The sequence below is a fragment of the Colletotrichum fructicola genome (assembly GCF_000319635.2).
Source record: "Colletotrichum fructicola Nara gc5 chromosome Unknown KSG_Nara_v1_contig07, whole genome shotgun sequence".
NCBI classification, from domain to species: domain Eukaryota; kingdom Fungi; phylum Ascomycota; class Sordariomycetes; order Glomerellales; family Glomerellaceae; genus Colletotrichum; species Colletotrichum fructicola.
In genome coordinates, this window is record NW_027094057.1 from 1,890,722 (window position 1) to 1,916,221 (window position 25,500).

General features: G+C 55.0%; 10 protein-coding genes across 10 annotated transcripts; 4 read left to right on the forward strand and 6 right to left on the reverse strand.

Moving 5' to 3' along the window:
• Positions 1–2,037: 2,037 nt before the first annotated feature.
• On the forward strand, positions 2,038–3,054 carry CGGC5_v012230 (uncharacterized protein; the record flags this gene model as incomplete). Its single annotated transcript, XM_032027616.1, has 1 exon — positions 2,038–3,054. One exon carries the CDS (start codon positions 2,038–2,040, stop codon positions 3,052–3,054), a length of 1,017 nt encoding a protein of 338 aa, XP_031876044.1.
• Positions 3,055–3,688: 634 nt separating this feature from the next.
• On the reverse strand, positions 3,689–5,377 carry chk1 (Serine/threonine-protein kinase chk1; the record flags this gene model as incomplete). Its single annotated transcript, XM_032027617.1, has 2 exons — positions 3,689–5,228; positions 5,292–5,377. 2 exons carry the CDS (start codon positions 5,375–5,377, stop codon positions 3,689–3,691), a joined length of 1,626 nt encoding a protein of 541 aa, XP_031876045.1.
• Positions 5,378–6,395: 1,018 nt separating this feature from the next.
• CGGC5_v012232 (uncharacterized protein) lies at positions 6,396–6,904 on the reverse strand (the record flags this gene model as incomplete). Its single annotated transcript, XM_032027618.1, has 3 exons — positions 6,396–6,408; positions 6,460–6,795; positions 6,849–6,904. 3 exons carry the CDS (start codon positions 6,902–6,904, stop codon positions 6,396–6,398), a joined length of 405 nt encoding a protein of 134 aa, XP_031876043.1.
• A 1,698-nt stretch (positions 6,905–8,602) lies between these two features.
• Positions 8,603–9,264, forward strand: ubc11 (Ubiquitin-conjugating enzyme E2-20 kDa; the record flags this gene model as incomplete). Its single annotated transcript, XM_032029898.1, has 3 exons — positions 8,603–8,709; positions 8,776–9,108; positions 9,162–9,264. The coding sequence occupies 3 exons, from the start codon at positions 8,603–8,605 to the stop codon at positions 9,262–9,264; spliced, it is 543 nt and encodes a 180-aa protein (XP_031890414.1).
• Positions 9,265–9,780: 516 nt separating this feature from the next.
• RPL31B (60S ribosomal protein eL31) lies at positions 9,781–10,431 on the reverse strand (the record flags this gene model as incomplete). The annotated part of the gene is made up of 3 exons (XM_032029897.1): positions 9,781–9,984; positions 10,139–10,213; positions 10,339–10,431. The coding sequence occupies 3 exons, from the start codon at positions 10,429–10,431 to the stop codon at positions 9,781–9,783; spliced, it is 372 nt and encodes a 123-aa protein (XP_031890415.1).
• Positions 10,432–11,319: 888 nt separating this feature from the next.
• rax1 lies at positions 11,320–12,538 on the forward strand (the record flags this gene model as incomplete). Its single annotated transcript, XM_032029896.1, has 3 exons — positions 11,320–11,501; positions 11,560–12,244; positions 12,302–12,538. The coding sequence occupies 3 exons, from the start codon at positions 11,320–11,322 to the stop codon at positions 12,536–12,538; spliced, it is 1,104 nt and encodes a 367-aa protein (XP_031890408.1).
• A 753-nt stretch (positions 12,539–13,291) lies between these two features.
• On the reverse strand, positions 13,292–14,248 carry csn-7a (COP9 signalosome complex subunit 7a; the record flags this gene model as incomplete). Its single annotated transcript, XM_032029895.1, has 2 exons — positions 13,292–14,158; positions 14,216–14,248. 2 exons carry the CDS (start codon positions 14,246–14,248, stop codon positions 13,292–13,294), a joined length of 900 nt encoding a protein of 299 aa, XP_031890409.1.
• A 3,264-nt stretch (positions 14,249–17,512) lies between these two features.
• Positions 17,513–21,070, forward strand: ATP7B (Copper-transporting ATPase 2; the record flags this gene model as incomplete). Its single annotated transcript, XM_032029894.1, has 2 exons — positions 17,513–17,628; positions 17,686–21,070. The coding sequence occupies 2 exons, from the start codon at positions 17,513–17,515 to the stop codon at positions 21,068–21,070; spliced, it is 3,501 nt and encodes a 1,166-aa protein (XP_031890410.1).
• Positions 21,071–21,606: 536 nt separating this feature from the next.
• On the reverse strand, positions 21,607–23,650 carry RMD8 (Sporulation protein RMD8; the record flags this gene model as incomplete). Its single annotated transcript, XM_032029893.1, has 3 exons — positions 21,607–22,109; positions 22,173–23,535; positions 23,618–23,650. The coding sequence occupies 3 exons, from the start codon at positions 23,648–23,650 to the stop codon at positions 21,607–21,609; spliced, it is 1,899 nt and encodes a 632-aa protein (XP_031890411.1).
• A 1,069-nt stretch (positions 23,651–24,719) lies between these two features.
• CGGC5_v012239 (uncharacterized protein) lies at positions 24,720–25,206 on the reverse strand (the record flags this gene model as incomplete). The annotated part of the gene is made up of 2 exons (XM_032029891.1): positions 24,720–24,908; positions 25,063–25,206. 2 exons carry the CDS (start codon positions 25,204–25,206, stop codon positions 24,720–24,722), a joined length of 333 nt encoding a protein of 110 aa, XP_031890606.1.
• Positions 25,207–25,500: the final 294 nt, after the last annotated feature.

Genomic DNA, 25,500 nt, shown 5'->3' on the forward strand with positions numbered 1-25,500 from the left:
GCAGCTGCGGCAATTCTTGACAATTATCTCCATGACTTGATGAAATGTCTCGACGATTGTTTCTTCGGCACCTTGACTCGCGTTCATCAAGGGCATCAAGCCCCATGTGTCCAGCTCTCTACAGGATATCATGTTCTGAGAGATGAAGCGGGGATCAAGTATGGAGAAACAATTTCTAAGGGGAACTCGTCTCACATCAAAGTATGGACTCTTACAGCGTCTTCATTGTGTGCAGAGACCGTTCCATGGTCAACCATCGTCTCAACTCTTATGCATGAGATGACCCACGCCTATCTCAACACTTTTGTTTGCAATGGTTAGCAGTGCACAAGAAACTCCATCAACACCGTTGGCTTAAGTGGGCACGGAAATACGTTCCTCAAAGTCCATGCTCTTATCCTTCAGCAAATGCGCTCCTGGCATACTGTTCTGGCGGACATGGACTCCGCATGTAGTCTTGAGGGAGGCTGTGTTGATGGGTACTCATGCGCCATTGAAAATGAGGCATATCGACAGGCCATGCTTGCAGATATCCTACGGAATTTCCTACCTCTTCGAGCTGACAGTCCCAACCAATTGCTTCGGCTGGTTCAAGGGGAAGTAAATGGCAGAACTATAACGATGGTCCTTTTCCGTCGGCGAGGGTCCCCGATTCCGCATCCTGATGCTTGGATCGTACGGTACCTATGCTGCTGATATGGTGCATTGAGCGAATGGGATGGTAGGCATTTGGCAATCTGGCTGAAACTCTGGAGTTTCCTGAGTGATTCGCATCGGCTGTTCTCCATGTTTTTCTTTTTTCTTTTTCTGTTGGGAAGTTTTTGTTTCTGCGATGATTGGTTTTGTAGTACTTATCCGCTTTGCTATGTATCCTCGTCTGGGGACCTTTGAGGTCAGCGCATCAGATACCCTGCTAGGCAATGTTGATATCAATATTCGCGCGACTGTTTGCATGTACACGAAGAAACAGGTTGGTAGTTAATTTCATATTTGTATATCTACTGGTAGGTGTGATAGAATGAAGATGAGGAAAAGCAAGAAGACTGCCTGTTTTTCCTGTGTTATAGGTATTTTATTTCCCGTGCACTAAGTGACTCCGACCAGGGACGATAATAAAAGGAGTAAAAAAAATAGAAGTAGCAACGATAGCAGACGACGACAATAGACGACGACGAGAGACGACGACGAGAGACGACGACGAGAGACGACGACGAGAGACGACGACGAGAGACGACGACGAGAGACGACGACGAGAGACGACGACGAGAGACGACGACGAGAGACGACGACGAGAGACGACGACGAGAGACGACGACGAGAGACGACGACGAGAGACGACGACGAGAGACGACGACGAGAGACGACGACGAGAGACGACGACGAGAGATGACGACGAGAGACAGTAAAGACGACAACAAAGACGACAAAAACGATAGCGATCACAATGATAACAACAAAAATACTAGCTATAAAGTCTATACGCACTTGCAGAGTCGCTGTAGCACAGGAAAATCAGGCAGTCGACTCAAAATAAGAAGTCTCAACGTTCAGGTCCTTTCACAATCAAGCAAGAAGATGCCTGCAGTCGAACGCTTCAACCACATCTATGGCGATATGATATGCGACAACAGCTCATCTTGGCAAATATATCAGCATACCTTGCTTGCTTTCGTCAGGTTATTTCTTGGACTCTTCTACCGGGAATGACCTTTATGGCAAAGCCACCCTGGGAGCATCGCGGTCGCCTATTGTTTGACACCTTTTGCTACCTCCAAATACTCGATTTGGAGGACGCTGCCCGACAAAAGGCGAAGTGTTTCTGTCGATCCTACAGGATAATTAACCTTAATCAAAGGTTCCGCCTTGGAAGGACACCTTGAGTGAGGTTGTCAAAGAAAGCACCAGTTCGGAATCAATCCCCGCTGCCTTCTAAGACTTCCATAAGAGTGAGCCAAGTCTCTCCAATCCCGGCGCAATCATGATCCCAGACTTCTTTCAGACAGTAATTCGTTCCTGGAAAAGCCACTATTAGCCAGCATGTCGGCGCCTCAAGCGCAAAGGCAGGTGCCCGCCCCGGTCCAGTCTATACAGCCTTGCAACCACGCCACGTTTCCAAGGGCCATCCGCCGAGGAGCCGAGGAAGTGGTGCCCGACGACAGACCGGAGTGGCCTCTACAAGTCCATTCATACGGCGCACGAGACCTGCTGAACAAGACCGTTGCCGGTTTCCTCCACGACAAGCTCACCGCTCGCCAAAAAGCGGCTCAAGATGGATTCCACAAACGCTTCAAGGACGGTTCATCTATGGCGGCTATTCTCGACACGATGCCCGCTCTGGCAGGCAAATCACCGCCATTGGACACACTCTTGCGCGACCTTATGCGTTTCTTGGACGACCGCTTCTTCTTCGGCAGTATGACTCGCAGGGGGCTACCAACTGTGCAGCTACTCACAGGATATTCGCATCTGGGCGTCGGAGAGGAGGGCAAGTTGGGTGACGCACGTCAGAAAGGGGAGAACCTTGTCGTAATACGACTTTTCTCTAGCTGGCGTGACCTAAGTGTACCACACAGGACGATAGTCAAGGGTGAGTGGTCAAACATTGTCGGGGTTCTTATTCACGAAATGGTCCACGCATACCTCTTTCTTTTTCTCTGCAAAGGACAGACATGTGAACGAAACAGACTCAACACCTATGGCGTCACTGGCCACGGGCCGGTATTCACTAGCCTCCTGGCTCTCATCATACGGGAGATTAGGAGTTGGCACAGTGACTTGACGAATCTCTACGCCAGCCATTTCGATGCTGTCACCGGGGCCGACTGGAGATCGTGGGATCTGGAAACCTCGGCACGTATTCAGCAATGGCGTGTTTACAAGTCTAAAGGTTACAGGCCCTTTCAGGAGTTCGTCGGTCGCGATCTCGTTGAGTTAGGCGAGGTGAAGATTGGCGGACGGCTGATTCCACATGTCACTTACTGGCCTCCGCGCTCTCAGGTGCCTTTTGAACAACGATTTAGACGGCGAGTTGTCTTTGCAGGAATACGACAATGACGATATGGAGTATGGTGGCGACATGGACAATCACTAAAATGACCAGAGCGATGATCACAACCGACACGACAGCCGTAACAATACAGCGACGTCGAGTGCGACGGTCAAAAGAAATGGGATCTCAGCAGCGCAGGAGGCTATAGAAGAATTGAGCGAGGAGGGCAGGCCTGCTCTTAGTAAAATAGCCGTCTTCTTCTCTGTCTTCTTCTCTGTCCATTTTCTTCTCCGTCCGTGACCCGTCTTCTTCTCCGTCCATTTTCTTCTCTATCCGTCTTCTTCCTCATCCGCTTTTTTCTCTATCTATCTTTTTCTCTATCCGTCTTCTTCTCTATCTTTCTTATCCTTTGTCCGTTTTCTTCTCCGTCTATCTTTTTCTCTATCTTCTCCACTTCTGATCACCGTCGCTATCCTGCAGTACCTTGAGCGTATGTGCCATCGTATTCATGTTGGTCCATAGACTGAGTTGAAATGATGCGGCCCGATTCTGGTCCCTTAGAGGTCAAACACGAGTAATCATTTCACGAAGCGTTAACTTTTGCTTAATCATTATCCCAAGCGTATCCGTACACATTAATACACATGAATCTCGTCTCAGCATCCCTCATTCCCTCTGTTCCCAGTGAAGTTTCCTTGTCTAAGCATCCGGGGTATACACGCCATCCTTGCAAAGCACGACAATCTTCTTGAAGAAACGGCGCCACTCGAGCGGATCGCCCTTGATCTTCACGAACCGGATATCCAGCAGCTCCTGTTCCTCGGGCAGCCGGTGCTTGTCGATGTGGATCTCGCCGTGCAGCGACTGCCTCCTCTCGTCGAGCGTCTTGACCCGCAGCGTGGCAATGTGGTCGCCGTACAGGTTCGGGTTGACCGGCGATAGCGGGACGTTGAGGTGGTGCAGCGCGTCGCTGAGCATCTGCACAATCAGCGTCGGGGGCACGTGTGAGAAGAAGCGCGTGAGCGACTCGAAGGGCACGATGTCCCGGAAGCGGCGCGCCGCCTGCGTGAGCGTCAGCGGGACGCCGGGCGTCTGCGAGAACTGGCTCATGGACGGCTCCTGCTCGAGCGACTCGAGGAAGAGGCGGCGGTTCGCGACGCCGGACTCGCTGCGCGAGATGGGCTGCGTGGAGGACACGACGATGGGGTTCATAGCCGTGAGGGCGGGCCGCTCCCAGTCCCAGGCGACGTCGTTGATCGGGGTCTCGGGCTGCGTGAAGGAGACCTTGCCGGAGCCGGAGGAGTCGAGGTCCATGGCGTCGGCGTTGGACGAGGTGCCTTGCGATGCCGTCGGCTGTTGGCTGAAGTCGATGCGCAGGCTCTCGAGCATCTTGGTGGCGAGGTTGATGGGGTCGGAGACCTGGCCGTCGGAGGTCAGGTGCGGGTTTGTGCGGGTGTACCACGGGTGTTGGCGGACGCGGGCGAAGGAGAAGCGCTTCTCAGGGTCGATAGACATCATGCCCCGGAGCAGGGAGAGGGCGTTCGCCGGTATCCTTGCCCAGAGGGCATCTGTGCTGCGGCCATTGGTCCGAACGTACTCTTGGTATTCCCAGCTGACTTGTGATGGCTCGTCCCAAGGTGTGTTTCCGACGAGTAGCACAAAAAGAATGACACCGCAGGACCAGATGTCGACCAGATCTGGAGAGTACTTGCTGCCGGTGGGCGTGGTCTTGTCCGCCTTGCTGCAGGCGAGGATCTCAGGGGCGATGTAGGGCGGGCTGCCGCAGAGGGTCGAGCTGGTCTTCCGTTGGCCCTTGTACTCGAACATGGTGGCCATACCAAAGTCCGCAATCTTGAGGTTTCCCGTTTCTGAGAGCAAGATGTTCTCTGGCTTCAAGTCGCGATGCGCCACGCCCTTGGAGTGGACGAAGCTCACGCCGCTGATGAGCTGGAGGAAGTAAACGTGGGCAATGTTCTCGTTCAAGCCAACGTCGGCTTCAATCTTGTCGAAAAGGTCGCCACCGCTGGCGAATTCCATAGCGATCCATCTCCAGTTGATGTCCTCCCCGGAAGCGAACCACTCGATGATGTTTGAGTGTTGGCCGACATGAGAATGCAGCGAAACCTCCATCAACAGCTGCTTCTGCGAGACCCTGCCATGTTTCGTAGCATATCCCTTGTGGATGAACTTCACGGCGAAAACCGGTGTTGTCGCATCTTGCGGAATGGCCTTCTTGATCCTGTGTTTACCATGTCAGTGGGGCGTTCCACGATGGGCGATTCGCGAAAGAGGGGTATCCCACGATGCGTATGCGCCCCGTCCAATGGTCTTGGAGATAATCCGGAAGGGCAGATCCGTGGGCAGGGGGTCAAGCTGCGATTGTTGCATCTTGAATTGGTGAGTATGCCACGTCCGGATGGTGTTTAGATGGTTCCAGTGGGAGAGATTGCGGTTGGCTAGTCCATGATGGAGGGCGATCTTGGACGGGAAATGAGACGGTTAACAGGGGTCTTGGATCACAATGGGATGACTCTTTTCTGGCAAACTAAGGCAGGCAACAACAGCAACACAATGGGCACAAACACTATGCATGACGTAGCTGACTAGGGGAGGCAATTTGTGCACAAAGAACCTACTCCAGGGTCCCGATTCAAACAGACTCGCCGTGTTCATGGCCTGTCTAGGACCCTGCTCCACGCGGTCCCATTCCTCCCTCCAGGCATGGAGCGCGCGCATCAACCGCGTAAAGAGCTTTTGGCGTGTTTTGATGCCAATTCCAGGGTCGTTTCAGCGCCACCGTAGCCGACGCGTCTCCATTGGCGGATAAGGAGCCTTATCGTGGTTGCCGGAGCGTTGGCCTGGTAAACAGTCCGCAGCACACCCCCTCTAAAGCTACAGGGGCCCGCCGCCTCAGCCCTCGCCGCTTTTGCAAAGGGCAAAGCTGTAGTGGGGCTTGAACTTCAACACATCACGTTGCAGTGCGATCGACCAAGGCTCAATTTAGAAAGAGTGAATTGTTCTGATTTTATAGATTGATTTGCTCAAAGCAATTTCTTCTGGAACAACTGCAAAAGCTGTTGCAAGCCGTCAAACGCACGATGCATCAACGGCGTATCCTTTTTCCTTCTAGCGGTTTTCATCCCTTCCAGGGTACCGGCTGCGGCATCAAAGGCGTCCTGCGATCCAACCCTCTGAATTCCTCTTGTATTTTTTGGTCTCGCAGGCGGCCAATGTGACGATTACTACTTTTTTTGATTGGTGGAGGGCACAGGTCAAAGTAGTTCCAATGACATAGTTCCCATATTGTAGTTCCCATGTCGTATTTCCCGAATTGTGTCCACGACGTCGGAGAATTTGTCGTGGTCTTTTCGAGGGGAGGCCCACGCCGTAACTTTCAATGTCTCCATTACATCTGAGGGCTGGAAAGTAGTCAGCACCCGAGTCTCTTCATGATGTGGTTCAAAACTTACCCTCGAAAGCCTCTCTTTCTGCGGCAGACATTGCACGCCTTGATCTTGCATCCCTTGCACTGGAAGACGTACTCTGTCTGGAACTTGTGGCAGAACTCGCATTGCAGTCTTTCAACTCGTACAAGATCCCACCGGATCCATGGATTCTGGTGGCTCGCGCAGTATCGAGACGCCTTGTCAATGGGTTGTCCGGGGAACATTGACGAGTTCTTGGAGCTTTTGGAAGCAGTCTCCTGTGTCTCTTTGGTCTGGGACTCTGGCCCATGGGACCCATTTCCCGAGGTGGGAGCCGGAGAGGATTTGACCGTTTGATGTTTGGCCACGGATTCTGTGACCCTTTGCAACGATTAGCAAGCTTTCTGATGTCTGGGGATATGTGATAGACTTACGCTAGGTCACGGTCCTGCTTTACGCAGCCGGCCCCAAGGCAGCCATGGTGTGCCATGATGGAGTGTGTTCCTGAAATTTTGGGGAAGCAGGAAATACTTTGGAAGATCGAATTAGACGAGTCGCAAATGCAAATATTTCACCGGGCAGAATGAAGTGTGAAGGTGAAAATGTTGGTTGAGCGATGAAAGGTGAGGAGAGGGAGTTGGGGTCTGAAGAAAAGGAGGGTGAGGTTGGATTGGGTTTTAAGCTGAGGTGAGGTGAGGGTAAGTACTTACAGCTACCCCAAGGCAGGACCAAAAGAGAAATTTCAGATGTCATCTGAGGCAGAGGCGGAAGGAAGTTGCCAAAGGCGGGCAGGCAGCCTTGCAGGAAGATGCCTGCCCCTCCAAATCGTTTGAGCTTTACCCAGCAAAAGCGTTTGTGAGGGAGAACAAAGACAGAAAGAGCAGGAAGGAAATTGCTTTGTGTCAAATTCATGGTCTGATTCTGTGAAAGTTGGATTCTTCCGCAATATTTGTTTGCGAGGAAGAGAACGAAAAGTTTGGATTCTACATCAGCCCGACTTTTATGCTTGTTTTCCAGGCCCGCGTGGGATCACACGATGTCATGTGCCTCAGCGCCACGGAAGCACCTCTTCTGTTCCATGGCCTTCCGTCCCTGGATGTAAACTAAGATAAAATACTCTACTGATGCCTAATTCTTGCTGGTGAGGCCATAGAACAATGTTGATGCGTGATTGAGAATGAGATGTAATGTGCTGATTGGATGTGTAAGTCATGCCAAGGACCTGCTACGCTGATTAGCGATGGATTTGGCTGTGATAATGAAAATAGGACGATGATGTTCCTTTCTATATTCTAGAAGTTTGAGGTTGGATCAAACAAGTTATTTTTGCAGAAATATAGAAGAAGTAACTATCTCAGAGGGAACGGCAGTCAGCTGCTGGGATGACAGGCGAGTGACCGGATTTAGAAAGAAAAATTGAGATGAGATAACTTCAATGACAGGAAAAGATCCAAAAACTTGGCGATTTCGGATATTTTGGAGCGCTGGGGCATATATTGGCAAAAAAAAAAAAAAAAAAAAAAAAAAAAAAAAAAAAAAAAAAGAAGAAAAAAAGAAAGGACGATTATTTCGTCAATATCTTCCCACGAATGACTAAGAGAAGTATCAGAAGGAAAGGTTTGCCCTGGTCAACCTGATATAAGTAATCAAAAATAATAGTTTCAAATTTTTTTCCATTGTAATTTAAACGCATCCTCAAATTCCATCACCCAACAAAGCAGGAAGACACTGCCAATATGAGGCCGTCTTGAGGTGAAGTTGAACACAGCCAATGACATGTCTTGGCGGTACGTACCGGAAGACCGTTGGCAGCTCGTCGTACGGCAGCGACAGCGCTAACCCGGAAACGTCAACCCAGCCCAGTCGGCGCGTCGCCCAGGTACCGGCTCCCCCAATTCTCCAATCCTAGAAGCCCTCTCGCCCTATGGAATAACGACTTTCTGTTATTCTTGACGCCGCTGCAACTTCTCATCTTTCGCCCCTCGATTTTCTGCGCATTTCTCATTCTCCAGCTGCTCATAAACCCAAGGAGGAACCCCTTCTCCTCCCGATCCAGCATCCAGCCTCCTGCTGTATCTCGTCTCTGTTTCTTACCAGACATCATCGCCTTTGCTTAGACCTCGAGGTCATCGATACCCTCAAAAGCTATTGCTTTCTTCGCACTTCCCAGTATTCGACTTCATCAACAATGGACTACAGCATGGAGGACTCCCAGAACTCTGCTCCCGGTAGCGTCCAGGCAGCCAAGCTCGGTGGCGCCAGGAAGGGACCCGATGCGCAGAGCGTCACCAAGAGGTATGAGGAGTTGGTCGGCGATGACCGCCTTACTCGTGATCAGGTAGACTGACTTTGTGGTCACAGATTGCAGACAGAGCTGATGCAGCTCATGACTTCGCCTGCTCCCGGCGTCTCTGCCTTCCCCTCCGCCGACGGCAACCTCATGTCGTGGACGGCGACCATCGAGGGCCCCGACCAGACTCCCTACGCCGGCTTGACGCTGAAGCTCAGCCTCTCTTTCCCCAGCAACTACCCCTACGCACCACCAACCGTCCTGTTCAAGACGCCAATCTACCACCCCAACTTCGACTTCTCCGGCCGCATCTGCCTCGACATCCTCAAGGACAAGTGGACCCCCGCCTACAACATTCAGACCGTTCTCCTCAGCTTGCAAAGTCTGCTGGGCGAGCCCAACAAGTAGGTAGACCCAGCTGAAAAGTGGTTCGGCGCACACGCTAACATGATCACAGCTCCTCTCCTCTCAACGGCGAGGCCGCAGAGCTTTGGGACAAGGACCCCGAAGAGTTCAAGCGCAAGGTCCTCGGCCGTCACCGCGACGTTGAGGACGAGTAGATGTCGAGGCACGTGAATGAGAAGAGCTTGCGAGAGCGACGTCACGGGGAGAGTGGCATTGGAATTTGAGCACTGGAGAATCGGAGTCTTGTATGGTTACGGGCCGGGAGGTTTTTGGAACTCTTTGTTAGGAATTGGACTGCATTGCATGGCTGGGACCTGGGTAGGATTTGATATATCCTGTATCTGCGTCTGGCAGACCACCAAGTCGATAGAAAGGACCTTGTCGGACGGTGTGTTGTAACATGAACCACAAGAAATCGTTGTGTTGTCCCAAGAAGCCTCTTCATTTTGTTCACATCCCATCGCCGCGCGCGCATAATCATCCCACCGCCACCACCGACCACACACAGCGCGGGGTTCCAAAAAAACAAGAAACAGAAAAGGAAGTCGTCGAGTCGTTGGTGGGGAATCAAGCGTTGTTCACATTTCCGTCGATTTTGTATGTGAGACTAGAATGCCGAATGCAACTCCTATGCCTTTATGCCGCCCTTAAACCATCCCAAAGAGAACTTTTTACTCCTCAACGACAACGGTCTGAAGACCCTTGGGGTCCTTGACGTTGACGGCTTGGACGTAGCTGTACAGCTTCTCCTTGGCACCCTCCTCGTCGTTTCGTCTGCGGGAGATGCGGATGCGGAGTCTGTAGGGGACGCCCTTGACACCCTGCTCCCAGACCTTCTTGTTGAGCTGGGGGTCGACGCGGACGTCAGAGGTACCCTGTGAAGTGATCGAGGTTAGCCGCTGTTCTGTCCAGCTGTGAAGTAGTTGATCCTCGAATCGCCTGTCGTGTGAGAGACCGGTCGTGGTTGATTGCGGTCCTGGGCGCAGACTTTTCTTCTTGTCGGATCGGGTGAGGGGCAGCGGAACGTACCATGGCCTGGAGCGCGAAAGCCTTGATCTCCTTGATGGCACGGGGAGCGCGCTTCTTGAAGGTAACACCGTGGAGCTAGTAGAGAGGCGCAGAGTCAGCATCGCCGTGTCCTTGTCGAAAAACTTTCCCGGCACCCATCACCGCTCGCCATCCCCGCCTCGGGCGACGGCGGCGACGGCCTCTTGTTGGAAAATACTAACGCGCTTGTGCATGTGAATGGTGTACTCGCGAGCGACGACGTCCGCAATGGCGGAACGCTGCTTTCCGGCAGGCTTCTTCTGCTTGGTCGACATTTTGGCGGTACCTCTCGTCGTCGTTGGTCGTCGGAGTCGGTCGGTCGGGCGATTGTCTGGAGAGTTTGTTCTCAGGATAAATGGCCAATCCCACAAAATGTTGTGTAGAGTCCAAAAAGCTAGGGTTACAGCTCTGATTGGCTCGCTACGGATGGAAATTTCGCGCACGTGATATTATGTCAGCGCCGCGACCATGGAAGATTTGGGATGGGTGGATCTTGGTCGCTGCGAAAGAGGGTGGGAGTGGGACGCCCTGGGCGATGCACCGCGCTGGGCGCAATCGGGGATAGCGCGCTTTCCTTCTTGCTGCAGTGGACCGGCTTGCTGCAGTGCTGCACCACACCTCAGCAAGGCAGGCCGTCCAGTTGAGAGCGAGTGGTACGTATCGCCGTCCCGACCCAGCCTCCGACGCAGGTTCCTCCCCCCTGACCAGACGACGAAATTAGTCCCGGGTCTAGACGATGCTTGGTCTGCTGTTTATGCCGTGGAGAGCGGCACTTTAGCAACTCCCAAGACCATCACGCTGCCGCGCTATCGCCAACCACACTGACGCTGTCAGTCTGCGCCGTGCGCGATCCTTCCCTTCATACGCTCGTTCAACACACAGTAATTCCAAACCCGGGGGACAATCGACCATCGAACCCATTCAGCCCGCGCCGCCGAGGACCTTGCCTAGGACACCTGCCAAACCGCTCGCTTGGGGGCCTGTTTGCAGATTGCACCTCATTTACGATATCGCGCATCCTTCCGACGCCTCACCTTTCGACTTCACATCATCGGTAAACAACGACCGACCCGACTTGCCCGATTATTTTACTTTTCCAAAAATTACCGCCGATACCCTTTTCACTCTCCCGACTTTGCGACACGCTTTCGCTCTTCACCAACATGATGGAGGACCGATCAACAGGGGCGTCTGGCACGCCGTCCCCTCAGCCTGACTTCGAACGCAACCGATTGCCGACACTCTTCGAGGTTTTGAGCAGACGGACGCTGCCCCCTGTCGACCTGTTCTCATTCTACATCTTCATGCGAGACCAGCAAAAATCGGTCGACTATCTCGATTTCTGGTTCGTGCAGACGGAAGCAACTCTCACACGCGTTACCTGACTAACGACTCGCAAATAGGCTCGATGTCGCTCAGCACATGTCTCTATGCCGTCACTATGTCCGCGAACTTCGCAGATCAGTCCTCGTCGGCACCCCCGACCTGGACAAGTCCGGCTCGAAGCGGTCTTCCGCGATTCTCGACGGCCTCGGCGACATGAGCCACCCGGCTGCCGGCCCTTCCATGTATGCAACCGAGAAGGAGAAGAACCAGGACGCCCAGATGTCGGCGTACCTGCGCGAGGAGGCCCACGACTCGCCGCAGAGCAGCACAGGCGACCACCGCAGCCGACCGAGCGGCGCATTCAGCCACACGCGGGACCTGACGACCGACTCAAACTCCCCCGCCAACGCCGTCGCGAGACAGGACATCCGCGCCTCCGCCGAGAAGATTCTCTACACCTTCCTTCTCCCCGGCGCCGAGCGCGAAATCATCCTGCCCGGCTCCATCACCCAGGACGTCACCACCGCCATTGAGGACTTTGGCAGAGATGACCCCGAGGTCTTTGACGTTGCCAAGGACTACGTCTTCCAGGCTATGGAGCGCGACGCCTTCCCCAACTTCCTGAGAATGAAGGCCCTGGGCAACCTCATCCCCACCACCCTTCAGATCAGAATGATCATTGGTCTCCTGTCCATGTTTGGCGGCTTCTGGGCTGCTTTCATCCTCATCTTCCTCGATGCTGCTCGTACCACGCGCTGCTGGGTGAGTTTCTCAAACAATGTCACACAATGCAGGGGTCCATGCTAACAATCCTTTCAGCTCATCCTCCCTTTTACCGTTGGTGTCTACTTCCTCGCCTCTTACCAATACTCACTGGATCCTGTCCTAGCTCTCATCGGACTGAGCGAGTACACACCCTTCAACTTCTCCCGGATCCGTGAGCCCTACGTTCGTAAGCTCCTCGCTAAGCGGTCCATCATGGTCCTTGCCGTCACTTTCCTAGTTGATGCCGCGCTCTGTGTTCTGTTCATCCTTGTCCCAGGCAAGCGGCTTTGATCAGCAACAAAGAGACGTGGTAGCATCATCGCGCAACGAGCGTGATGTTTGCCAAGAGAGAGCTTACGACCGTTATGACCACCAAGGATTTTTGAGCGACCAAGTTTTCGGGTTTTGTTTTCTTTTCGGTATTCCATTCAGGATACCACAGAGGGTTTCATTTTTCTCATGGCGTAGAGGGACAAAAAAGAGGCCCCCACGGGAATCATAGGCCTCGCATATGGCGTTCGACAGGAAGGGATCTAATTTTTTTCTTCTTCTCTTCAATGTGCATGCACACAATGTCATGTTTGTGTACTATTGCGGAGGAACCAACGACGATTGGTTTCTACTCTCTAGGCTGTGGGCGGGAGGAGGTGGCTGGGCAGCAGGGAACGTCGGAGGTTGAGGACGAGGATGAGATTCGGGAAGACTTTTGGCTTCAACGACATTCGCTTTTTTTTCTTTCTTCTCTTATTCTTGATTCCCTAATCTTTTCTTCAATGGCATACGTAGATAGGAACCCACAGACCAGATGGACGGACGAACGGGACGAGGCCCCAAGGGGCCCTCTGTATCAACACGTTACGGTTTTAACTGAAAAGTTGTTCATGATCTATCGTGATTTTTGGTTGCTATGCTGGGGGCTTTCCTAGCTATCCCAGGTATTTCATGACCCGTATCCCATGCTTGATTACCATGTTCTCATACTACTCCCGCCCCATGAGCAAATGCGAGAGGATTCATCCATCAGAACCAACTCATTGCTCAGACCTACGCGCGACCCGAGGCAGTCTTTCGTCTACTGGCGCGCTTCTTCTCCTGCTCCTCGTCATCCTCGTCCACGTCCATGGCCTCGTCGTCAACCTCCTCCGTGTTGTCCATCATGCTCGTGCTGCCCCGCTTGTTGTACCGACTCGACCGCGAAGAGTGTCCCAGAAACGCCCGCTCGCCGCCAACAACGGCGTGTCCAACGGGGAACTTGCGCGCATTGGGGTCTGCGGGCTCCTTGCCGGCCTCGTCCACCAGGCGGGCCAGCTTGCGGTCCTGCTCAGCTTTGTCGCGGACGCGGTCGCTGGCCGTCTTGCGGATGCTCGCGATCTGGGACTCGAGGTCGCCGAGGGTGGACTCGCAGCGGGCGGACCAGGCGTGCAGGGCGCGGATCATGGGCGGGACGGCGCCGGGTGCGAGGTCGCGGAGGGCGGCGAGGGAGTTCACCTGGACGACCTGGCGGTGGGGGTCGAGGGTGGCGTCGATCAGGCCGGCGTAGATTGCGGAGATGACGAGGTCTTCGAGGGCGCGCGGGGTGGGCAGGTCGAGGGCGGTTTGGAGGTTGGCGTAGGAGAGGTTGGAGCGCTCGCGGGCGAGGGTAAGGAGGGTGAGCTGGCGCAGCTTGAGGGTTTGGGCATCGTTGAGGGGCGGCAGGTTCCGGGTGGTTTGGTAGGCGGCGTACGTGCCGTGGGAGAAGAGCTCGAGCTGGGTCAGGTGGGGGAGGAACTCTGGGTTTGAGGCGAGGGCCTGGATCTGAGGTGTTGAGAGGAGTTCTGTGAAGAGGAAGGTGTTTGGGTTGGATGTTGCGCGGGTGATGAGGTCGGCGGCGGCGCGAGGGGATGTTGCCGATTTGCTGAGGGCCAGGAAGGGCTGCGATGATATTAGCTTGTGGTCCCGGCGTGGCCGTGGGGAAAGGGTGGCAAGTACCTCCAGAGCGTTGAGAGCTTTCGTTTGCTCCATTCTGTGAGCTTCGCGTTCGTGATACTCACGATTTCGACGTGGGAAGGTGGGGTGGAGGGTAGCTGTACCTCAGCTGTCGTCACGATAGCTTGAGGTGGGGTTGGCGAGGCTGAAGATGTAGACCACGACCAGGTTGTTGTATCGGACGACGCAGGACGAGGCTGAGAAGTTGATTGACAAGAGCTTGCGCTTAGTACAGTGCAGTTGACTGTCGTCAGTTGTGGAGGGTTGCAAATGACGAAGGGGGTGTGTGTTTCTTTGGAGGGACAAGATCTGAGGATGAAGCTTGTGTCAGATCCGTTTGAGGTGCCGTGGGACGGTAAGGTAGGCAGCGGCTGCTGCAGTGCAGTCGGGAAGGGGGGACGCTACGGCTCCGACGCGGGGCAGCACCGGCAGGCAGCTGGCGGTGGGTCGCACACCTTAATGGAATGGGGGGGGGGGGGGGGGTGCCTCTGGAGCTTGCCGCACCACGGCTGAAAATCAAGCTTGACACTAAGGTTTCCGACTGGAATGAACAGGCAAAAACTGGGGATGGCCTCCTTTGTTCTGCTTCGAGGCAAACAGGGGCTGAGGAAAATCGTTTGCTCATCACTGGCACCTGTGGCTAAGCTAAAACACAGGTGAAGAATTGCAAGCGATTCGAGCCGGGGGCTTGGCTTTTGGGGGGCAAGGAACATGATCTTCCAACCGCCATGGCTGAGATGCGCGCATCTCGGGTAAGTTGCCTCTATCTCGGATTCATAACGTCTCCTACCTTTTGAGCCCGGCCACATCCATGATCCAGTTTGTGGAGGTTTAGGTCTATCAAGATGAGAAGGGGCGCAAAAGATCTGGATAGTAAGTGGAGATCCAACAATTTATTCCCTTGGCGCAGACACTCGGCAGCTCGGAGGATTGTTGTCCTCGTTGACTCCGACGACGGCCGGCTCGGGAGCGGTCATCGTATGTTGTTGACGTTGCCGCACGGCGTCACGCCCGCTGTATCGTTGATAAGGTAAGCGGTTCGGGGTTTTTGCAGTGTAGGATCCATTGGTCGGTCCGTCGGAACTGCATGAGGATATGGAGATGGTATCCGGCCGATGCTCAGGAGCACACGTACTACTGCGGTGATCAAATAGTTCTTATCTGAGCACTTCGCGAACACGTAGCGTGTTATTCGTCTCCAAGGCACGCAGTACGATCTCACAGGAGCCGCGGTTTGGATTTCAGCAGGGCACGGAAGATGGCTCTCGAGCATGAAGCATAGCGCGAGGAGTCCCACCTCGAGACACGATACGAGGAGCCAATGGACGCATCGGATGAAGATGGTTTGGCCAGGACAGAAAAGGTCAATCGGAATCCAGGAGACCCTTCCTTCTGCCACCCTCAAGTGCCGCAGAGACCGTGCCCCCAGGAATGTTTGGTAGAGTCCTCGCTTCGAAACGAATCGTGGCCCAGCCTCTGGGCTCTGTAGTGCGTCGTCCCGTGGGGCATGCGCTCCGGTCCGAGAGGACACGGGAATTAGGAGAAGACTGGTCAGCGATCGCTGGGTGAGTTTGGTCAGCTTACGGCATGGCAGGACATTGGCACATTGACACGGTACTGCTGTCTGCGTGCCTTTCTTGCCGTCCAGCGTAGTAACTGTCTTACGTGCCACGCAGACCGCAATGCCCATGGAATAAATAGTGTCTGTAAGTCGTAGGGGTTGCGGTGCACAGCCCAATGCGGCCCATGACTCGGGGCTGAAGATGTTTGGAGGAATGAGACTTGATGAGAGCGTGTCTGACTTGGGCCTCGAGAACGTTCTTTGAGGGACCACAGAATAACCTGCTGCGTGTTCAGTAACCACCACCCACCTAGGTATGACAGATTCTTAATGTATCCCGTAGAGTAACATAAGCATCATCTGATGGCATCTCAGATCCTGAGGAACCAACAGCCAACATCTAAGATTTCCGGCCCAGAAGAAACAAAGGTGGCCCGTCAATAGGAAATGGGAGGACGGCGAGAGGAGCCCGGTCCAGCAGTGTGGCGCCTGAGCACCGAGAGATGCAGCGGGCGGAATTCCCAGGGCTGGCAGGACCCGAACAACCCCATTGGCCGCGGGCCGCCCGTTTTCCTTCTTTCTGCAGCCCACCCGAGGCAGTTTTTCAGGGTTCGACACAAGGCCGTCACTGATTCAACCAACTGAAGCCCTCGACGCTCCGGAGACTGGGTGGGTTTTTGGTCGTTTTTAGTCAGGGCCTAGCTCCAGTCTCCAGTGTGTCCGGCATGTCCCAGGGGTTGAGGTGAGGTGTGGGAAACAGCCAGGGCCTCAGGTCAGGTCAGGTCTGGTCTAGGGGGAAAAGGAAACTCGACGGGACTGGGACTCTCACCTGCGAGCACCGCGACCGCAGCAGCTTCAGCGCGCACTGGCCTCAAGCCCCTCCCTCCAGCAAAGTGAAAGTGCTGCAGCACCGCGACGGTAACGCTCGCTTCCCCCCCATCACACCTGCACCGCCGGGGGGGGGAAGGGGGGGATGCACCTTCACAGACACACACGCACACCCCGGCCCCAGTTCCACGATTGCGCCAGATGATAGATCCCGGCCTCGCCGCACTGTTTGCGCGCCCACTCACCGGTCCTCTCCTCTGCCGCCGCGCGACTTTCTATCCGTACCTTGCCTCCATTTACCTTGCGGATAGTGCTACGGAGTCGTGTTGCCGGTCAGTCAGTGGGATTCTGACGCTCACTCCCACCCCCCAATCCCCATGCATGCCCATCGAGGCAAGACACTCTAGCTGACAAAAGCCGACCTTCCGCTTCCGTCCCTCCCCAAGCTTCTTTTGCCTTCACCTCGTGCCATTGATCTGCCGCCGTTTCCTTCGTGCCATTCCGACTCTGATTCTTAATCCCACCTTACCCACTGACCCTTGGCCTTTGCATTTCACCTCCTAGTCCGCTACGACCAAGCACCAGCCCAGTCGTACGCATACGCACACGCAAACAGCTTCCCACGATACCCACCTGCGCCAGCTCGTACATATTCCTCGGAAGCCGGTCTTCTGGAGCCCCCCCTTTCTTCCTCGAGAAGTCTATCCGTCTCCTGCCGTTTACATACTTTCGGCCAAGGTTACCGAACTCAAAATTCCATTCGCCATATGGACAGCTAGCCCTACGATGAAGGCGTGAGCCAGATAGCTGGAAACCTACCCGAGACCGAAGCACGAACGAAGACCGAGGCTGGCCCTACTTCCGACAACATCATTTTCAAGGCGCATCGATAGCCAAGTACCACAGAAACAATGGCTCCTCCGAATATCAAAGTCCCGGGGCCCGACGACAGTCGGCCCAGGGCTACTCTAGCGACCCCGACTGCGACACAGTGGGCGACGACAACGCTCAAGGTTGGCGGCATGACGTGAGTTGGACTGTGCTACCAAAACTTGTGTCGCATCGTGCTAACAATATGTTCCAGTTGCGGCGCTTGCACATCCGCAGTCGAGTCGGGCTTCAAGGGCGTCGAGGGTGTTGGCAGCGTCTCCGTCAGCTTGGTCATGGAGCGCGCCGTGGTCATGCACAACCCGGAAGCGATCTCCGCCGATCAGATTGCAGAGATTATTGAGGACCGAGGATTTGACGCCGAAGTACTGTCCACCGACCTGCCGTCACCCATGTTCCCCACAGACCAGAACCTGTTCGACGCCGAAGAGGACAGCGGAATGTTGACGACAACGATTGCGATTGAGGGGATGACTTGCGGCGCCTGCACGTCAGCCGTGGAGGGCGGATTCAAGGATGTACCGGGTGTCAAGAGCTTCAGCATATCGCTGCTTTCAGAAAGAGCCGTCATCGAGCACGATCCGGATCTGTTGACCGCCGACCAGATTGCCGAAATCATCGAGGACAGAGGCTTCGGCGCCGAGATCGTGGACAGTGGAAGTGCCCAGCAGGAGAAGCCCAGAGCTAGCACCAACCCGAGCAGCTCAGTAGCGACAACAACCGTCGCGATTGAGGGCATGACCTGTGGAGCTTGTACATCCGCCGTTGAGGGCGGTTTCAAAGAGGTGGATGGCGTGTTGCGCTTCAACATCAGTCTGCTGGCTGAGCGCGCGGTAATTACTCACGACACGACGAAGCTGCATGCGGAGAAGATTGCCGAGATCATCGAGGACAGAGGGTTCGGTGCTGAAATCCTGTCTACCGCCTTCGAAACGTCTACGCACGGTGGCGCATCTTCTACCGCGCAGTTCAAGGTCTACGGAAACCCGGACGCCACACAAGCCTTGGCACTGGAAGCAAAGCTGTCATCCATCCCGGGCATCAACTCGGCTAAACTCAGTCTGGCCACCTCCAGATTGACTGTCACCCATCAGCCAAACATCATCGGCCTGCGAGGCATTGTCGAGGCCGTTGAGGCCGAGGGTCTCAACGCTCTGGTTTCCGATAACGACGACAACAACGCCCAGCTTGAGTCGCTCGCCAAGACCCGCGAAATCAACGAGTGGAGGAGAGCCTTCAAGATGTCGCTCTCCTTCGCCATCCCCGTCTTTTTTATCAGCATGATTATTCCCATGTGTTTCCCCGCGATAGACTTTGGCAGCTGGGAGCTTCTTCCTGGCATTTTCCTCGGCGATCTTGTCTGTTTGGCCCTTACGATACCCGTCCAATTCGGCATTGGAAAACGTTTCTATATTTCTGGCTGGAAGTCCATCAAGCATGGATCGCCGACCATGGACGTCCTCGTCATCCTCGGTACCTCGTGTGCCTTTTTCTTCAGTATCATGGCTATGCTGGTGTCATTCCTCTTCCCTCCTCACACCAGACCTGCCACCATCTTCGACACCAGCACCATGCTTATCACCTTCGTCACTCTCGGCCGCTTCTTGGAGAACCGAGCCAAGGGTCAGACTTCCAAGGCCCTTTCGCGGCTGATGTCTTTGGCCCCCTCCATGGCCACCATCTACGCCGACCCGATTGCCGCCGAGAAGGCTGCTGAAGGCTGGGAGAACGCTGCGACCTCCGGCGAGCCCAAGACCCCCAACCGTGATGGTCACGCCGCTGAAGAGAAGGTCATCCCTACTGAGCTTCTCCAGGTTGGCGACGTCGTTATCCTGCGCCCTGGTGACAAGATCCCTGCAGACGGTGTGCTCGTCCGTGGTGAGACCTACGTCGACGAGTCCATGGTTACCGGTGAAGCCATGCCTGTCCAGAAGAAGAAGGGCAGCTTCTTCATTGGTGGAACTGTCAACGGCCACGGGCGTGTTGATTTCAGAGTCACGAGAGCCGGACGCGATACTCAGCTGAGCCAGATTGTCAAGCTTGTCCAGGATGCTCAGACCACGCGCGCTCCTATTCAGCGACTTGCTGATACTCTTGCTGGTTACTTTGTCCCTACTATTCTGTTCCTCGGTTTCATGACTTTCATTGTCTGGATGGTCCTCAGTCATGTCCTTGCAAACCCACCAAAGGTCTTTACCGAGGAGGCTAGTGGTGGCAAGATCATGGTGTGCGTGAAGCTGTGCATTTCCGTCATTGTCTTCGCCTGCCCCTGCGCCCTCGGTTTGGCCACTCCTACTGCGGTCATGGTGGGCACCGGCATTGGCGCAGAGAACGGAATCCTCGTCAAGGGTGGAGCTGCCTTGGAGACTACTACTAGAATTACCCAGATCGTTCTCGACAAGACCGGTACCATTACCTATGGCAAAATGAGCGTCGCCAAGATGAACCTCCTCCCGGCCTGGCAAGACAGCGAATGGAGACGCCGCCTCTGGTGGCATATTGTTGGCCTTGCCGAGATGGGCAGCGAGCATCCTGTTGGCAGAGCTGTTCTGGGTGCTGCTAAGACGGAACTTGGCCTGGACGAGGAGGCAACTCTCGAGGGCAGTGTCGGCGAGTTCAAAGCCGCCGTCGGCAAGGGCATCAACGCACTCGTCGAGCCCGCTGTCACCAACAACCGCACCCGCTACCGCGTCCTCCTGGGCAACGTCCGCTTCCTCCGCGAAAACAACGTCAATGTCCCCGCCGAAGCGGTCGAGGCGTCCGAGCAACTCAACGTCAAGGCCAACTCCAGTGCCAAGAACACCTCCGCCGGAACCACCAACATCTTCGTCGCCATTGACGGCTCGTACACCGGCCACCTCTGCCTCTCCGACACAATCAAGGAGGGTGCTGCCGCCGCTATTGCTGTCCTCCACCGCATGAAGATCAAGACTGCCATCGTCACTGGTGACCAGCGCTCCACTGCGGTCGCCGTGGCCGCCGCCGTTGGCATCTCCCCCGACAATGTGTTCGCTGGCGTGTCTCCGGATCAGAAGCAGGCTATCGTCCAGCAGCTCCAAGACCAAGGCGAGTGCGTCGGTATGGTCGGTGACGGCATCAACGACTCCCCCGCCCTCGCGACCGCCGACGTTGGTATCGCCATGGCCTCTGGAACCGATGTCGCCATGGAAGCCGCAGACGTTGTCCTCATGCGCCCCACCGACCTCATGGACATCCCCGCCGCCCTCCACCTCGCCCGCTCCATCTTCAACCGTATCAAGCTCAACCTCGCATGGGCCTGCCTCTACAACGCCATCGGTCTGCCCTTCGCGATGGGCGTCTTCCTCCCGTTCGGCTTCCACCTGCACCCCATGGCCGCCGGCGCCGCGATGGCCTGCTCCTCCGTCAGCGTCGTCGTCTCCTCCCTGCTGCTCAAGTTCTGGACCCGCCCTAGCTACATGGTCGACCCGTCCGCGCAAACCAAGCGCCGCGGCTTCGGTATCGTCAACAGGGTCAAGTACGTCGTCCGTCGCCTCAGAGGCAGGCGGACGCAGGACCAGGGTTATGTGCCTCTGGCCAACATGGCGGACCGGGACGAGTAGAGAACTTGAAAAGCAAAAGGGGCGTTTCCTGTGTTTCTCTGTTGTATTTTTGTGGATAGTTGTTAGAATAATGGGGATCACTACAAAAGGGTGTTCAATAAGGGTTTTCTTCCCCACGATTAGAAAATATAGGCTTTTCGACACACGTTCAGTTGACGCAGTCTCCTTTGAGTGGCGTGCGTTTGGCTGGGGTTTTGTGTCTGCATTGGCTTTACGGTAGCATAGCATTGGAGTCGAATCATGAAGTACTTTTAACAACCTCGTCTTCCTCTGTCGCCTTTGCTTGAACACTCACGGTGATGGTGGGTAGATTTTAGCGACGCGGTATCATTGGCTACTTTTCTGGCTTTGCACCGTGTTTTCTAATCCACTTGCTCCTAATCCATCCGTCCCTAGACTATGCGTTGCTGTGCAGAAGTAATAAGAGTGTTGTCCCTTTTGCCCATGTTATGTCCCATTCCAGAAGGAAAGAAAACGCCCCAACACCATGCTATGCAAATTACAAACGAATATGGCACTCGTCGAGAGCGATCTCGTCAGACTCCAGCATACGTCTCGCCAACGATCTGACCGCCGCACTTCGCCCCCTCGCCCTCCTCTTCGCACAGCATCCGGCTCCACAGGCGCACCTCCTCGACACTGACATTCCTCTTTTCCAGCTCCCACTTGACACTATCGGGCAGCTGCATCTGCTGCTGTCCGCTCCCGGCGCCGATCAAGGGCACGGCGACAAGGTCCGCCTTTTCGCCGCCCTTGCCGTTGTTCTTTGACAGGATGCCGAAGCGGAGGCCTACCTCGGTGACGGTGACGAGGATGGAGATGACGATGAGGACGATGATGATCCAGGTGATGTAGCTCATCTTGGCGTCGGCGACGGAGTCGGCGAGGATCTCGGCGAGATCGAGGAACACGCGGCACCGTTCGTTGAGGACCTTGATGCGCGGGTCGATCTCGAGGTACTCGCGGATGGCGACGTAGAGCGGGTGCAGAGTCGGTTCCGAGTCCCAGAAGAAGTTGGGCACGTCAAGAATGTTTGATGCTATGGGGTGCAATGTTAGGGTTCTGGTCTGCAGAATCCGGTGGCGTGAGAAGTAAAACTTACAGAGATTGATGTCGACACGAGACTTGAACAGGCGTCCCAGAATCTTGACGATTTCCGTTCTCGTCATGTTGAGCTCGCCTGTGAGGGCAAGTCGTTTGGGCACGTGCTGCGCGTCCAGCATGGTCTCGCTCATGCGCTCCTCGAAAAGACACAGCTTGGTGCTTTGCGCGATGGCGTGGCTGATGGTCAGCTTCACCATGTGGTCGCCCCGCGGCAGCAGCGTAATCATGTCGTTGAAGATGCGCGGCCTCTTCACGTCGGCGCTGTACTCAAAGTGGAACTCCTCCGTCTCAAAGTCATCCTCGTCGAGGGGCCTCGTGATCAGGGACAATCCGTTCTCGTTCTGCGCAAATGTCAAATCGGCCAGGATGTCCTTCTCCTGGTACTCCGTGAAGTTCCAAAACACCACGACGCCATAGGAGAATAAGAACACCTCCGCAAAGTTCTTCGCGTCGGGCGCTAGCCGCGCGAAGGGCGACGCGCTCCCGTCGTCGGGACTCTGCTCGCGGTGCCGCAGCGAGTCATCGTATGTGCCGTTTCCGTTCACGGGGCTACCCGAGTATGCAAATTCGTCAAAGTAGCCTTCGTGATGGTCCCGCTGCTCGCTCCGCTCAATCTCCAAGTCGAGCACTGTCTTGCCGCTGCCGGGAGTCTTGACGATGGGCCGGCTGCGCACGCGGTAGCCCTCGTTGCCGTTGAGCAGCGGCAGCGAGTAGATCACGTAGAGGCAGTCGTCGTAGAGCTTCGTCTTGGCCTCGTGCTTCTTGCGGAGGAACTCGGCTGTGGACTGCATCTTATACGACTGTGCGGTGCAGTAAGCCGTCAAGCGGGCCAGCTTCTCCTTGCGCTGCACTTTGGGCAGACGCTCCGCGTACGACTTGCCGCGGATGCCGCCCCGTTTGCGGAGCACGTCGAGCTCTTCGTCGCGCAGGGGGCGGTTCTCCTCTTCCTCCATCTGCCGCGCCATCCTGCTCGCCTCCTCGTCGAGATCCTCATCGGAGCCTGGCTTGTCGTCGGTCTCGGGTAGCAAGACGAGCTTCTCGCTGATTTTCGTCGTGCGCGACGGCATATTTTGTTGGCCGGTTCGGGACTGCAGGTTCGGGAGGCCGCTGCTGCCGCCACCGCCAGGGCCGGCACTGACGCGGCGGGATCCTGCTACGCTGGCAGAGGAGCCGACAGCGCCGGGTCGTTGAGGTGCAGGCGGCGCCACACGGGGCTGGCCTGAGGGGATCTCGGAGGCATGGTAAAGGACGTTGTCGACGGAGATGAAGCGCATGGCCGGGCGGCCTTGGACGGCGCCGATGCCCGTGTTCTGGCGCTGAAGGGCGCCGCGGGGCGGTGGGCGTTCTCGCGAGTCGGTCACCTGTGGCCGAAGCTTGCGTTAGTGGGACGAGATTCAATCAAAATGATTCAATGTTGATGGGACGGGAGAGGTTGCGACGAACAAGAACCGATGGCCCTCGCTTTGCGGACGCCATTGTAGAGTAGTTGATCTCGGGATATCGAGAGAGGTTCGTTGGGATGGGGTGTCGTTACTGCGCGACGAGCATCACGCAGACGATCGCAGTTGGGGTTTCTCTGGAGATCGTAAGATGGCCGAGGTTCATTGGTGGTTTGTCCGATGCTTTTGTCGACATGACGGAAGCAGTAGGAAAGAGTTCAGAGCGCTGCACCGCCACAAATCCACATGTGGCTGAAGCTTGTACGTCATACCTCAGAGTGAATGCTCTCAAGTCAACCTCATCATAAGGTACATGGTTGTTAGGAAACTCAACGTTTTTGATCGATTTTTAGATCAATGATTATAGGTCTTCCAAGAGTACTTGAAAATATGGATTTGTCTAATTTGATCAAGAGTTGTTGCGAGTTGGAGATGAGAGTAGCCATCACTGATGAAATGGTCGAATGAGACTGAGAACGCACGACAGCTCGGTCACTCCTGTTTCTACTTCCAGCTCAATGATCTCAAAATCGATGCGTCAAAAATAAATACTTGGAAATAGCGATTTGAATGACCGCACAGTAGACAATGAGCACCGCTGCTCAGAATATGAAATCCATGTCTCTTTCCGCCTCAGTAGGCTGGAGTAGGTGCAGTACTAGGTAAATGTTAATGAAAAACGGCAAATACAGAACCTCTTTTCTGCCATGTGTAGGCCGAGAAACCCAATGAAGCTTCGAGAGGCATTTGTTCCGTCTTTCTGCAATTCTCCATTGGCCATCTTCAATTGATCCCGATGTTTCGGCCCGCATAAAGCTCTTTATCACCAACTGCCCGATAGTGATCATCCCCTGCATGATGTTGTTAAGAAATTGCTTGATTCGTCACATTGATACTCATAATGATAATCATTGCCCAAACGCCCGCGAACTTGGTATCTTTTCCCAGAACCCAGCTGAAGACTCCCCTGCATCTTGTGCGTTTCGAGGTGAACGGAGGACATGAACATCTCTGGCACCTTCATTAACCCAGGGTCGATGCTGTGAGCCTTTCCCCGAAACACATGAAGTCGGCGCAAGTCATGGTCCCCTGCTACTAGAAACAAATCATCCGTAATGGGGCTGTTGCTGTCCCCAGCCCTGAGGAGGCTGTCCATGAGCCGGCTGGGGATGCTGCTGGTAGCCCCCGCCACCCTTCATTGCCGTGACATCCGGTCTGTTCTCCAACGGCTGGGCAAAGTTGCAAATATGGCATACTACGTCGGTGTAGCCCTTGAATGACAAAGGAATGACGGGCTAGGACATGGATTGTTAGCTGCGCTCTATCAGACGGTTCGTTGAGCGAAAGTTTCGCAGTATCAAGTCTTGACAGCCTGGGGTCGCTTGCTCCAATGGCAACCAGCGAGGCTGTGATGCGCCAAGATGAGGCCACGTTCAGAATCGGACTCACAATCCAGCAAAAGGTGAACCACGGATGGCTCTTGATGACGTGACCGGCCATGTTGCCGCAATTGTAGCACTGGCACACCATGCCCTCGTAGCCCTCGACGGGCTTGCGGAAGGTGTGCTCGCCGCACACGAAGAAGAAGAACATTTCGGCGGTCGGATCGGAGTGTTCGGCGCAAGACGCGGCGCACAGGTGCAGTAGTTTGGCGGGATCTTTGGACGTCGGCTGATGATGCAGTCCCGGCTCTCAATCGGATTGGCGTCTGTCGAAGTCGCGCTCAAACGGTTTTTTTTTACGAAGTACACGGCGCGCTTCCCATTCAAAAAATAGTGAGACCAACTCGCGTCCTAGGTAAGCCGGTGGTTGCAGGAGAGTGAGCCGGAAGCGTTGGATGTCCGTAGAAGCAGTTGGCTTGGGAGGGGACCAACGGGGTGTTTAAGT